General features: G+C 41.8%; 1 protein-coding gene across 1 annotated transcript in view; it reads left to right on the forward strand.

Moving 5' to 3' along the window:
* The window catches only part of rims1b (regulating synaptic membrane exocytosis 1b), a 69,427-nt gene that overhangs the window by 23,306 nt on the left and 30,950 nt on the right, over positions 1–15,171 (forward strand). Inside the window, exons 3-6 of the mRNA XM_053329429.1 lie at positions 2,485–2,496; positions 2,980–3,000; positions 12,803–13,101; positions 13,522–14,399. Of these exons, the coding sequence (XP_053185404.1) occupies positions 2,485–2,496; positions 2,980–3,000; positions 12,803–13,101; positions 13,522–14,399 (1,210 nt within the window). The remainder of the gene's footprint in view (positions 1–2,484; positions 2,497–2,979; positions 3,001–12,802; positions 13,102–13,521; positions 14,400–15,171) is intronic.

Raw genomic sequence — 15,171 nt, forward strand, 5'->3', positions numbered from 1 at the left:
TCACTTTGAAATAATGAATCTAGTCATAAATAAACATTTGTGTCCCGTCAAATGAACTCAGATTAGAAGACACCAGTAGAAGACAGACAATTAAAGGACCAGTGTGATTCAGTGGCATCCTGTGGTGGGGTTGCAAATCACTGATTACACCTCCACTTCCCCCTCCCACTCCAAGTATGTAGGTGTATGGTGACTGTGAAACTAACAAAAAGTGTCAATGGTTTGTTTGTCCATTCTGGGCTACTGTAGAAACATGGCGGGCTCCATGGAAGAGGACCCTCTCCCTATGTAGATATAAAGGTCTCATTCTAATGTAACAAAGACACATTAATTTGTATTTTCAGGTGATTTTACACTAATTAAAACATTTCTACTGAGTCTGTCCCATTAGGTGCCACTAAATTCTACACGCTGCCTCTTTAAATAGTGAATATAATGTCTCATATTCATTTACAAGTGCAGAGAATTTTCAGACATATGGTGTGTGTCCTTTGAGCACTCCCAGGCTCTGAGAAGGATTTTTGACAATGCAGCTCCTTTAATTATCTAAATTCAATTTGAAAGCAGTTAGCGCATCAGTAAACCAAAACAGATTTGAATTTCTACACTCGCAGAGCAGTTTAATTCATAAATCTGTACGAGGGGTAAGAGGATGCAACATGTCATTTGTCCTCCATTTCCTTGCTGTGTGTCTGTGAATGATTGTGTCTGTATAATGTGTGTGGGAGGGATGTGTTGGATGTGAAGTTCTTTCCGTCCCGGTGCTGCTCGCCTCTGTTCCGGGCCATCCGGCCGGCCAAGCAGAATAACAGGGTTAGGAAAGTGCGAGCTTTGTTTCAGTGCATAACAGGCCTCTGCTACCTACAGTGTGCCTGTTTACCTCACATCAACAGCACACTGCCTTTTCCTCCAGTTAGCATTTTGGATTTCAAAAATGCATTTACAAAGTATTCAGTATTCAAAGTATGACTAATGTTTGATGTAGGAGAATGGAAATAAATTGAGTATAACAGCTGTCTTTATCAGATGTATCCATATTAATGAGCTACATACAGCTGGTAAAGAGGAAATCCATGAGAGTAGTAAAAAAGTGTTGCACACTCTGGCTCCATATGCTTCTCTCTTCTATTTAGATGTCTTTTTGGCCCTCAGGCTTTCTACAAGATCAACAACAATGAAAGGAAAGAAAGAGGAAACAAGAGCAAATCCATAACTACAAAGGCTTTACACTTTTGAACTTACAAATACCTTGGGGTTTTCTCTTTAAAGGGTCAGTTCACCTAAGAAACCTCAATGTATTTTCTCACCTTGAGTGGTGTCTAAATTTGCAGGTGGTTTGGCTTTTATTTGGACAAGTTGTGAGACATTTGTTTGTACTTTCTGCTGGACAGTGCACTATAAAAACAGTTCAGAAAAATACTGATTCTGAAAAAATACGACGCTACCTCTAAAAGTACCAAATGTCATTTAAAAATAGTACTGTAGTCTCATAAGCATTCGACTTATATTGCTATAAAACAGTACCTAAACACTACTGCCATTACAGAGCGATACCACAGTGTCCCCCCCTCCCCCCCCCCCCCGCGCCGTAATTTTGAAACAGTACCACATGTCATAAACAGAATTCCTTTAACCTCCATTGTTTTAGGATGGTGGCAGAAATCTCACATGGGGATATCTCAAAACCTGAAGACATAATAAACATGCATTTGCAATAATAGATTAATTAGACATTTATTAGACGTTATTCAAATGTATTCACAGCATTCATTAGGCAGTTTACATTAAAAAATGAAGCAAAAACAACAAACTCCTCCTCATTAGTTTGTATCCTGAGGTCAAAATAAGCATGATCAAATATTGTCTAACTTAATAACAATTCTAAAAATGTTTACTTTTGCTCTATCACTGACACCACACTGTGTTTTGAATATGTGAAAATTCAAAGACCTGATCTATATGCGACTCTAGAGAGGAAGTTTAGGGAAAGGTAAGGGTTGTGGAAGATTGTGCTCCATGTTTCTTTTGGTGTCCCAATTTCCTCGTTGTGCTGAGGAGCTGTGACACATCCTGATGATGTCACACCAAAGTCATGCTAAGCTGGGTCATGCATGTCGCTGCAGCCTAACATGTCAGTGGTCACATACTGTACGTTCACATAGTGTCGTCCCCCACCGCCTCAGTCTCATATAAAATGTGTGTATCGTCCCCCACCGCCTCAGTCTCATATAAAATGTGTGTATCAATTCTGCAGAATGTAATTAACAAATGTTTGCACCACGTCCTCTTTTCCCCCTTTTCTCCCTTATTTTTTCTTTCTTTTCGCACAATCTATACACTACATCATATCTTAAATTCACCCTTTCTGCATCTCTATTTTTTTTTTTTACACTTTCACATTTTTTTCTCTCCTTTCCTCTCTTGCTCCACTTCCTCCCTCACTTTTCTCAATTCTCACTGCTACCTGGACTGCATGCCACAAAGGAGGACAAAGTGGTTAGCATCTTTTTTTTGTGCTCTCTCTCTCTGTGCTGTGAGTGTGATGTTTGTGCCACCTAACAGAAAAAAAAAACACTGGCTGTCTTCTAATCTAGAGCTGAGATCTCTCTTGTCTTAAATGTTGACCGCATTTTGACTTCTAGCCCTCGAAAGGTGAAGTTTTGTCTCTTCCATGTTTGTCCACAGACTTATAAATTCCAAGCTGGCAGGAAATGAGTTGAAAAAACCCCAACAAAGGCAGATGCAAGAGAGCGGGGTATCCGATTGGAACGGAGCCAGTGTGTGTACAAATCCACTTATGGATTACTGACTTAACTGAACAGAGGGGGTTGCTGATAGTTCATACAGTTTTTTTGTTACCTTTGATTTCCCAGAGTATTCACAGTACTGTCTAGGGTGGAGTCCCCTGGAACTATTGTGTCCTCAAGTGTAAACCCTGACTAACTCTGTGTCCATTGTCTGTCTCCTCCCCCTGCAAAGTGTCTCATAGTGAAGGACAGGGTAAGGCTTGCTGGGTGATGGATTTGCTGCATGGGTCACTACTATTGTCTCCCCTCCACACTTGGGTCTGTGCTCATTCACAGTAACAGATTAGGAAATCAGACCCATGATCAGTTTTTGCCCCACAGATAAGCAGTCCCAGGGCAGCTGGCTGCTGATCCTGCATCAGTACTTTAATTCTGAGAATGAATGCAGACCCTGAAAATCAACTGGTGGGCAGAGCGAGCATGAGCCATAATATAGACTGTCTGCAGGGGCATCTGACCCATCCTGACCCCTCTTCCTATGGCTGTAGGCATGGCTGTGCGGGGGTGGGTGGGTGCAGGGAGATTAAATTGGGATGGGAAATTGGCAAATTTAGTTGGCATGCATATAAAAAGCACCTAGCCCCATAGACATTTTATCTGATTGCACAATGAATGCACACTCATGCCTGTGCATGCTTTCCCTGCCTGTGTGTTTGAGACCAGACCAGCCTTGCCATGGGGAGACGGGAGGGGCCCAGGTATATGTTCCACTTTGTCCACTTCCCCTTTAATGCTTGGTCACTGCAAAAATGTTGCCAAAGTGTTGTTACTGCTCAGTCAGAAATGGTGAAGAGAACGGCAGTGAGTTTGGTTTATGTTGCTCAGCTCTTGAAAAGTCAGTAAGAGGATTCTTTAAAAAAAAATTGCATTAGCATTCAGGTAAGACAGTAGACCATCTACATTGGTATAAAGGGAAAAGTTGACTTATGTCCTTCATACATGCTCTCTTACGTTTCTATGTCTCATTCAGAAACTGCTCACCTCTTACAGTTAGCACACTTTGTGATTAAAATCCAAGATTCAAGATGACCCTGCCTAAGCTGAAATGTGACAAACTTTGTGGCTTTTCTAAATGGGTAGAATCGGTACCTTGCCTTATTGTGTTAGTAGTGCAGCATTGGTAGAAACATTTTTGGAAACACATTCATTTTCTGGCTGAGAGTAAGATAAGAAGATTTTTTTTTGACACTCATGTCGTACAAAGATAATGCTAGCTAGTTAACTATGCTTAGCATAAAGAGTAGATTCAAGTAGTCTCATTCTTAAAGGTTAAAAAATACACAAAACACAATTACTGAAGCTATGAACATGTTATTTCTTCTTTGTTTAATTTGTACAAAAACCAAGATGTAAAAATAACAACTGAAGAGGGAATTAGCTAAGATAATCGGGCAGCTAAGCTAATCAACAGATAGTGATACAAATCTCAGTTACATCTTATTAAAACCAGATGGTTTAGGATATTATATACACGCAGCTTTATTAAACTCGAAATAAATGCAGGATTATGCATACTACATTGTCAGTATTTGTGAGTAAATGTTACTCACTGAGCTGCTGTGCAAACAGAAAACATCATTAAATGCCAAAAGTTTCAAGTGTAAATCAATTTCAGGCTGTCATAAATCAGCTGAGCCAGATATGAGGTGTGTGAAGAAGCTGATGTGTTTTTCATAGCTCTCTCTGTCAAGCTGCCCTGCTATTGCTGGTGCTATAGCTTGGTAATGGCTGAGTGTTTGTTTATATGTGTTTAATGTCAGCTCCAGATGGCTTCCAGAAACTGTACAAACCGCTGACAATCTGTCTCCTTTGTAGAGGAGCACTGCCTCCCAGTGGAGAACAGACAGGCACTGGTTCCCTAACAGACACATCAAAATACACACACATACACATACACTCACACACACTCACACATAAGCACACACAGAATAATTATGGTATGCCAGACTTTCATGCCAGGAAATGTAAGCACATATAACTGAAAACAACAGTTATATTTATGTAAAAAGCATCCATGAATATAAACATGGATGGAAGCAAGCAAACTTAACAGATTTCCCAGTACCAGTGTTCCTGCTAATTATTACCAAATTACAGATTTTGTATCTCAGCCAGACAGAACCCTGGTGGAATATAAGTCTTCGTGGTCCACTTAATAAACTGAAACCACATGAACACTACTTCAACTTGAGCATAAAAAGATATGTTGTCCAGGTGGAGACACCAGTACCAATGAATATCATACTGTATGTCACATCATCTCAGCTGTCTCAGATTTGTGGAGTTTTGTTTAAAACATTTGTGTTTGGTGTTGTAGTGGCATTGTGTGTTCCCACTCTCTATGGCCTATGACCACTCTCATTGCAAGTCAAGCACAGTGGTGTTGTACTTTCCTTGGGAAAAATGAGCATGCATGTTTTTCATTGTACAATTTTATATACAAGCAAAACTTGGCAATTCCTATCATAACAGAGACATTTATTAAGCAACCAAAAGTCCATGCTTCTATAGAGAGGCGGATTCACAGATCACTACCATGTTTTTTGGGGTTTTTTTATGTTTGGTTGTTTGAGCAGTACAGAATGATCACATCTCAATCGGATCAGTTGGATCTCAATGTGGACACTTGAAACATATAAATACCAAGTTAAGTGTAATCAGGTTAAATCATATCTAGGTACAATCTGGATATAAGATTCATTTTAATGCAAGATGTAAAGAGACAACAAACAAGACATTTACATGTCATTGTACAGTATAAGATGTAACTCTGGGTTCTTAGTAGTTTTGGTGCAGGTGTTTCATATTTCTGTTTTGTAAGTATTTGATAGTGGGTGTGCGTGGTTTGAAATAGTTCACAGCCCCTACAGTGTATCACCAATGCACACACCCAGTTCACACTGATACACCCACACGTACAGGCTTGTTCACTTACTGCATCAAGCTGACACTGCACTTTTTACCGGAAGGGAGGATGCACTGCATAATCTCAATCATGTTTCTCAGTACTAGATGACTAACCCGCTGCTCTCTCATCCTCCTCCTTACACTCCACTCCTTTTATACACCATGATCTCCTGCCTCTCTATAGAAGCCTCCACAACTCTATCTCTTTTTGTTCCCATCGTCTGTCCACATCTCAATTTAACTCCCTCTCTCTGTATTTCACTGTCTATCCCTATTTCTGTCTCTCTTTTTTTTCTTCTTTCCCTGTAGTTGCACTCATACCCTGGGCTAGAAAACAGTGCTTATGAGGCTGACAAACATAACAGCAAAACCTGTTTTTGGAGCTGAAAATATGACTTCACAGTCACGGCCTGTATGTCTAATAATAGGCTTCGTTGACTGGAACTGGCAAAAGCCAATAGCAAAATGCTCAAGACAAGTCTTTAATGTTTCTAAAGTGCTCTGTAATACTATTACAGCTCCTATTATTATCACCCCCTCATTGAAAAGTCAGAAGTGGAAAGTGAAAGCCGGCATATGAATTCAAAACCCATGTGCTATTTGAATATACTGTGAGTGGATTTCAAGGATAAAGAGAGTCTTATTTCATAGTTTGAGTTATCATGTTTACTAGTGCTATTACCATTTTAATCACTGATGTAATTGCTGAAATTTGGTAACATAGCAACATTTTCTAAAAGTTGGCAGATGGAACAAATAGCATGAGCAGTCAGACAGATTTTAACTCCAGCGAGACTTATTCACAATGGTTAAATTATTACTCAAACAGAAACACTGATTACAGTTTACAGAGAGATTCATGCTTTGACTTTGACCTAGTGTACTTGCCATAGTTGTGTGTGGACACAGTTTTTGGGTCTGTTTACTCTCAGTTTTTTCTCTAAATGAAGTTGTTTGGAGAATCTGGTTAATTTGGCGTGTTTAAAACTGGTCATATTGTGTGGCTCATATTTCTTACCTCACTGGACTTGAAATGATGGCCAATGTGCAACGTTTTAACATTTCAAGCTAATATTAGCTTTTTCTGATCATAAAATTTCAATCTACTGCCGAGACTGTACAGGCATGTTAGCGCCGCTGTGAGGTTTCCCATGACAAAACAGTACTTAGAGCAAAATTATAGCTTTAGCTTGCTAACATGCCATCATAGTTTAGTGTGTTAGCATGGCTAACACAATTTTGACATCCTGAGAGTAGGGACTAACCTTCATTATTACAAATTATACTGAGGGAAGCATGAATGCCTGTACCAAATTTGGGATGTCTGACATTCAATCCATCCAGCATTGGTTTAGACATTTCAACTTTACCATAAATATCAGCCTCATGGGGCTGCTAGCGGAAAAGTCAAGGGATTCAGAAAGTCATTAGGATTCAGCATCTGGTACTAGAGGAAAAGGATCAGGGGATTACCAAAGTCAGATGGAATTATCCTCTGGGGACCATGAATGTCAAAAGATTTACAAAATTTCATGTCAGTCCATCCAAAAGTTGAGATAGTTTAGTTTTGACCGTAGTCTTAGTCTGTCGGACTGTACTTGGAGGTGTCAGATACAACGATACATAACATCCCATAGGTGCTCAATTGTATTTAGGTCAGGGGAATGTGAGGGCCAGTCAATAGCATCAGTGCCTTCATCATCCAGGAACTGCCTACATACCCTGGGAACATGAGGCCTGCACCTAGGGCCCACTGCACCAGCATAAGGTCTGACAATTGCTCTGAGCATTTCATCCCAGTACCTAACAGCTGCCAGGGTACTTTAGGGGAATTTAGCGTCTGGTGTTAGAGAAAACAAAGTCCAAAGTTGTTGAGATATTTTAGTTTCGACCAAAGTCTTGGACTAACTGACCAACAGACAGCCTGACTGACTGACAATAACCTATAGCTACACTGCTATCGGTGACTAGGTGACCCAACACAGAGTACTGTATCAAGTGCTAAGGTCACAAATGGTTCTCTAACTCAAAATTGTAAAAAGGGTTGCTTCCAACATACCACAGGCTTTGAATTCAGATGTAGTATTATCACAGTAATGGTTATTAGTATCTTAAGACTGAAGACCCTGAACCGTGGTCTTTATAATGTGTTGTTATGTGGAGCACCGAGAGCAGCGAGAGTCTTCGTTACAATCCTGAGATCAAAAATGTAAAAATGGTGTGGATTTACGGGCGCACAACAGCTCTGCTTTTCTATCAGCCTTCCTCACCGCTGAATGCATTTTGGCCTGCTCGCAGAGTTGATCTACTACCTTATTAGAGGAAATGGAGCATTATGTCTTTTGCGGTCGTCTTTCTACCCACCATTCAGGATTTACCATTCCCTGAACGATGGCAGTTTACACCCTGCGCTGCCTCATGTGTCATTCTGTCGAAGTGTGTGTGTGTGCGTGTGTGTGTGTGTGTTGGGTGGGGAAGTGGGGAAGTGGGGTTGGGGGGGATCAATGCACAGGCTCACTGAAAGCAAAACCACCTCTTCCCCACTGCCCCGCCACCCCCTGCGAGGCTCATCTATTCTACCCATTTAAGGAAAAGCTGATGTTCACACAATTCGGGCCTAAATGGATGCTGTTCTCGCTGCGAGCTGCTGCCGGCAGAGCTGCGGCAGCGATGCACGCCTTCACCATTTTGTCAGCAGATGGATGGAGCAGCTCTGGGGGTGGGGGTGTGGGGGGTGGGCAGGAGATGAAGGGAAGAGGGTACGGGATAGAGAAGTATGAGTGACAGCTGTGTTGTGTCTTCATTTGTCAAGTCAGCCAGGTGTGTCAGCTGAGCTAGAAGGTGGGGAGAGATAAAAGGAAATGAGAAAGGAAAGGAGAAGGGAAAGAATAGGCAACATAAGGGCAAGGGAAGGAAAGGAAGTAAATGAAATGAAAGGAAATACAGGATAGGAGCGTAGAGGAAGAGACAGGAGAGGAAAGGAAAGGAAATTAAGGAAATGGAAAGCAAAGGAAAAATGAGAATAGAAAGGGAAGGAGACGAAAATGAGAAAAAGGGCAAGGAAAAAAATACAGGAATAAAAATGAAAGAAAAGGGTAGGGGAAAAGAAGAAAGAAAGAAGACACGGAATGTTAAATGCAGCAGCACACGTGATGCAGTCAAAATAGCATTCATGTAGATTTTTAGGTTTCTCTTCTATCATTATCCTTCAGTACTGACACACTCTGTTTCTCACTTTCTCAGTTTTTCACACACAGACACACACACACACATACACACATACACACACACTGCTTTGTCCCCCTTTCTCTCACTAGCTCCTCTCAGTGATTTGGTTACCATGGAGAAGCACATTTTTAGGCAGAAGGAGGTTGACATTATTACATGACAGAGATGGCGCTGCTTATTCTCCACACATACACACACACATCTCGCCTACAGGCAGTCGCCCACGCCACACTCTTCTAGGCAAGAAGGTTTCAGAAATGGCCCACATATACATACACACACACACACATTCTCACAGCACATCGCGCTTCGCAGCGTGCAGTGAGGCAGCGAGATGAACTCGAGGTGACACTAGAGTGGGCTGCCTCTGGACGGATGCTTCTGATTGGTCGGCTTAGCTGAGGGTCTGACATCACGCTCCGGCTGGTCCGGCAGCAAGCGCTACTGAAAATACATGTGTCACACACACATGCACACGCAAACTCTATAGGCTGGGGTTTGTGCATCTTATACACACACACACACACACACACACAATTAATTCCCCCTACAATATCTTTCAGGCTATCCAGGAACACAAAGCTCAATCGTTCAATTGAAGGATTATATGTATTATATTCTTTGCGTGTGTGTGAGTGTGCATGTGTGTGCGTGTGTGTGTGTGCACGTGTTCTATAACTTCCTTATTGTTTACTACCCTCCCCCAATATGCAGTGTAGGCTTTAAGGCACATAGCAAACACATGGAGGCGTGCCATTAGAAAATGAGATTTGTTTTTAATGTGTCTCTTTTGGTTAGAGAACACACAGTGTACAGTGAACAGTGGTCCCATCATGTGCTATATGATGCTCTCATTCGAGGATTAAGACTGGACTGTGGATTACAGCCTTTACTCCTCTCCACTGGCAGCGACTAGCAAAGCAACCTATAGATTCTCATAGACCATGCGTTAAGGGGTTATGCCATACCTAAGGCTCAAAAAAATACTGAACTTCATATCAGGGCATTGGCAGTTTCGTAAATACCACATGGGGACAACGAGAACTGTGATTAAATGCCGGTAGATATTGTTGGAAGTTAAAGACTACATTAAGCAAGGCTCAGTTATCTTCATCATTTTCCCTGCAAAGATTCTGCTAGCAAATGACGTAATGTCATGTTGGAATAGTCTCATACTTGCTAATGAAACATGTTGGACATGTGTATCTCAAAGTAAATGAAGAATGAACACAATTAGTCTTGGGCATATAATGTCGTGGCAGTCTTTCTATATAAGTACTAACACAATACCTTACTTTAAGAAATATGAATTACATTTTTAAAAGGCACTTTTAAAATTTCACAGATTTACAGTTTCAGGTTTGCCGGGTGTACAAAAGTTATTGATTTGTGGGATCTTTTTATTTTTACCATTTGTACAGTGTACAATAAATAATTCTTCAAATCTTGAAATATAGCCTACAATGAAGAATCCTTTTTAAGTATTCTATGGACAGAACATGTGCACCAGTTACATCCGCCAGCTGAGTGGCTAACTTCTGGTTAGGCCTCTATTAACTCGAATGAGGATAAAATATTTTAATCATGTGACTCTTCTAGACTAGACAAATGTTATTGGGCTGAATTGATAACAATTCTGATAGTGAATTAATTAGTAGTGAAGTAATTTTGTGGGGGCTCAAAATGTATCCATCATTTTAGAGCCACAGCAGTAGCAACAATAGATTATGCCGAGGCCTAAAACATAAGCATGTGTTGACATTGTTTTTGTAATAACTCTCACTGCCAGAAGGGGGAGACAAACGTCCCACATTCCAGCTTTAACTGGTCAATTGAGTTACATTTTTATTGAAATAAGTCCACATTTACCTATAACAAAAGGTGCTCCTAGTGTTACTTTATTTTTAAAATATCATCTATGTTGCATGTCTTACACTTATAAACAAGACCTATTTTAAATCATATATTTTTAAGTGAGTTGTTAAGTATAGAGGCTCAAAGGTGTTCAGTTATGTATGTGCTTTCAGCGCATGCAGCTGTATTTCCAAGCTAACCTTTCTTAATACTTTTTGAGTACCATCCAAGATGTGTCTTTCTGATAAAATATTTAGAACTGCTCCAGTAGTTTGAAGTATCCAGATGTGAAGAATGACATAACTGTTTGGAGGAAATTTGAGGGGTATAATTGGTGCCCTCATTTCAGTAAATTATACAAAAAGGTAGCCTATATCCCATCATACACTGGGAAGGGAGTGAGGCTGGGGGATTGGGTCCACTGGGCTTAATCTTCAACCTATGTAGTTGTGCCTGAGGGGGATGATGGAGGAGGGAGGGCTATAGGTTAGAAGTTATGAGTTGAGAGCTGGTATTGTCCACTGATGATGAGTTGTATAATGGTGAGGAGCTGAAAGGATTACTGGCCTCTGATAATCTGTGGCCCCTCAGCTGAGGTAAAGAGGTGGAGAAAGACAGAGAGAGAAAGAGACTGTAGAGTGTGGCTGGGCGGCTGCCCGACAGCTGTGGGCCGTGCGGGCAGCTGATTTACTTTAGATTAGTCTGGACATGCGCCAACTAGGATTCAATCAGGCCATGATGAATGTGCTTTGGTGCGCTGAAGGCTAACTGCTAACTGCTAAACCGACTGCTAACAGTCCAACCCACTGGATGTCAAGGAGTAACATTTTGGGGTTTCCAGAGGTCCCAGAGGTGTTGTGTTTTCAAGTTGTGCCAACGTTCTGCGGTGGAATATATGGAATGACTGTTTTCCCATTTGATTTGGATTTGGAAAAATAAACCGCTGGGATTATAAATACGGAGGGAGATAAATCCTGTTTATGTGCTGTTGAAGTGAGGTGGTATTCTGTAGCCATGGCTACATGTGAGTATCTGATCTTGTCTATGGGTTCTATTTCGATGACCAACAATCAAATGTTATTATTTCAACACTGTATATGTCTGTGATCATCAATCTTCCATTGTGATAGTGCATTTTATAGAATTTTAGAGACTACATAAAAAAATAATGTATTTGCAAAACTTATGCACCTACTAGATGAGTAGAATTGACACAAATCCATCTGAATCACTTTTTATCCTTAACATTAAATATATATAAACAGTTCAATAGAATTTGGAGCTCATCTTTCCTTTCTCATCTGCCACTGGAGTTTATTTATATGGTCTGTAGCCCTCTAAATTTAGATCTTTTTAATATATCACCAACATGAGCATAATGGATCAATTTGAAAGTAATACTATTTATTGATGGGTTATAACACATTTCACAGCCTACAGGGCAGTGAAACATAACCTCTGAAGCCAGCTCAGTTTTTTCGTCTTCTTAATAGCAGTGCATAACTGTGCCTTTGCTAAGCTATGTTCACTGATAATGGATATGTTGAAATGGTAAAACTGCGCAGTCTGTCATATCTGAGTACTCTTTAATATTTGATTAGCTGGAGCAGAGGAGGGAATCATGCAGGGGAGAGTCTGTGGAAATTCTGTTTTTTTCTTCTTTTAAAAAAAAGAAGAGCTTATTGCATTTATGTATATGAGCTGAAAAACGCCATATAAGGTGTTTGTAGAGGTTATTTGGGTGACAGATGCTGATTTGCCTCACAAGACTTCTTAATGTCTAGAAAGAAACTGAATTTGCACCCTAACAGTTAAACACTGCTGTAATTGTTTGGTGCTAGGCTCCATGTTCAATAAAATTGTGTAAATGTTGACAATACTGCAGATTTCTGTGTCAAAGGCATGTCTAACCATGTTGTTAGGTATTCCATTCATTTAATGTCCTTACTTGCTTGAAGCTGCTGAAACCAGCTCGCCAAACACATTTGTCCTCTCAATCCTTGCAGGTAATGTGGGTATGCAACCTGTGCCGTAAGCAGCAGGAGATTCTCACCAAATCAGGAGAATGGTTTTCGGGGTCAGGGGTGCGGCCTGGGAGCCTTGGCACCTCTTTGACCGACCCAGCCACGGGAGGTGAGGCCCAACGGGACAGGAAGCTACTTCGCTCCAGGTCCCAAGCCCCACCCTCCACCAATTCCAACACAGGCCTGCCAGACGGGACACAGCCTCCCCCTGGTGTCACTGCTGCCAAGGGTGCTGACACCATGCCTGGCTCCCGCTCCCAAAGTGAACCACCCAGAGAAAAGTAAGACATCATGATACTATGAACCCAAATTCTGTGATGTATTCCCACTTTACACTGTCACTAGAGCATGTTTTATAAGTGTAACTGATGTCTTTTTTCAGTAACAAAAAGAGAACTGGAGGGCTGGAGAATAGGAGCTATGGTTTTTCTTTACTGAGAAAGATAGGAGTGCTACAAGGCTTGAGACCCATTTTTGTATGGTATATTGGCTAAAGCTCTTGTTGTTTTTTAATCCCTGGGGTAAAAAAAGAATAGATCTGGTCTGTTCTAGCTTAACCAGTGTAAAAGCTAGGTCACAGGTTTTAGACTTGAGAGGTCTTTCATTCAGTCCATTTTGCTTTCATTTGATGGATGAGTTGCACCTATGCTTATATCTGTGTCTGTAGACTATAAGGTATAATGAATCCCTTTTTTATCCAGGAAAAGGCCAGTTTCCCTCCATGAACAAAATGGTAAGGGAGGCATGGGGCGCGGTAGTGGGCGGAGGCCTGCTGGGAAGTTGCCTTCTCAGTCATCCCTGGATGAGCGGGTAGGCCCCGCCGACCGAGGTGAGAGACGGTTAGGAGATGGCCGGAGACTGGAGAAGATCCATTCTCAGGACTATGAGGATGGGGAGGAGAATTTGGGTCGTTTAGAAACACATCGCAGACGCCCAGATGATGAGGAACAGAGAGAGCGCCAGCGCCGTGAGGAGGAGTTCCAGAATCGTTACCGTAGTGACCCCAATCTTGCCCGATACCCAGTTAAACCACAGAAGGAGGAGCAGGAGATGCGCATGCATGCTAAAGTTTCCAAGGTCCGTCATGAACGACGACACAGTGATCTAGCGATCAATGAGGTTGGACTAGGGCCTGGCGAAGGAGGAGGTGCAGGGGAGGTGCCTGAAAACCGACTGGCCAGGAGAGGTGGAGGTGGGGAGGGAGACCACAAGGCCGTCATGGAGAACCACCAAGCTTACTCTGTGGATAGGACCGTGGGGGTTGGAGGGGGACCTCCCCCTGTAGGTGGTGTGAGATCAGGGCCCCAACCTGGGGGACCAGTGCCTCCAGATTGGGGCCCGAACAAGGGCCACCTAGAGCCCGGTACAACACGGACACCAAGGGACAAAGGTGGGGATAACCTGCTGAGGAAGGACTCTCAGAGCTCAGACCAGTCGGAATCTTTGCGGCCACCCCCTCCACGGTCATACAAGAGCAAACGCGGAGTCAACAGGAGGCAGATGTCCATCAGCAGCTCAGAGGAGGAGGGCGGCTCCACGCCCGAGTACACCAGCTGTGAGGATTGCGTCAGCGAGAAAGGTCAGTCAGACAGATGTGTTCACTTCAGTAGCTTACTAAGCTAAATATATTGGAACTTGCATACCTTGCAATGTTTGCTTTCATCAGTTTCCTTACATTAGATATTTTTCCAGTGTAATACTCACTTTTATTTGCTAAAACTACATTTGAAGTCTCACCTGTCATTTTCTACTCACCAAAAACTTGGTCATGAGCTGCAGCAGCTCTCATCTAGCTCACATGCTCATCCTTAATCTCCACATATGATTCCTTTAGCTGAATCACAAGAGCTCTCTGCATTTGTTGCATTCTCATCATTGTCAAGATGACGTTCAGATTATACCTGTATCACCTACTTTATGCCCAGTGCAGTGTGGGCAGGATTAGAGTCAGAACAGTAATAGGTTTGATGGCTAATTGTAACCCGACCTGCCGCTGATATCCTGCGAGATAGAAAGATCCTGACTGAATAATTGGACAAATGATTGGAAACATTTTCTTTTACCCAGGAAAGAACTGTCAAATCAATTACGGGTTAATTCAGTACTCTTAAAACAGACAAGTACAATAACAACACCTCTCCATATGGTCATATCTTCCTAGCCTTGGCATCTGAAAAAGCTTTGGTAGGAGATACTGAAAAAAATGTAAGCGAGACATATTTGAGCTCATAAGATTATTCTAATACCGACACATTCTAATTTTGGACTGTAAAACTATACGATGAGTGATATGATGAAGCACCCGCCTAGTATGCATTACTATCCCTGCATGTCATCTACACCTCTGTGCT

Source organism: Scomber japonicus, chromosome 2 (genome assembly GCF_027409825.1).
Source record: "Scomber japonicus isolate fScoJap1 chromosome 2, fScoJap1.pri, whole genome shotgun sequence".
Lineage (NCBI taxonomy): Eukaryota > Metazoa > Chordata > Actinopteri > Scombriformes > Scombridae > Scomber > Scomber japonicus.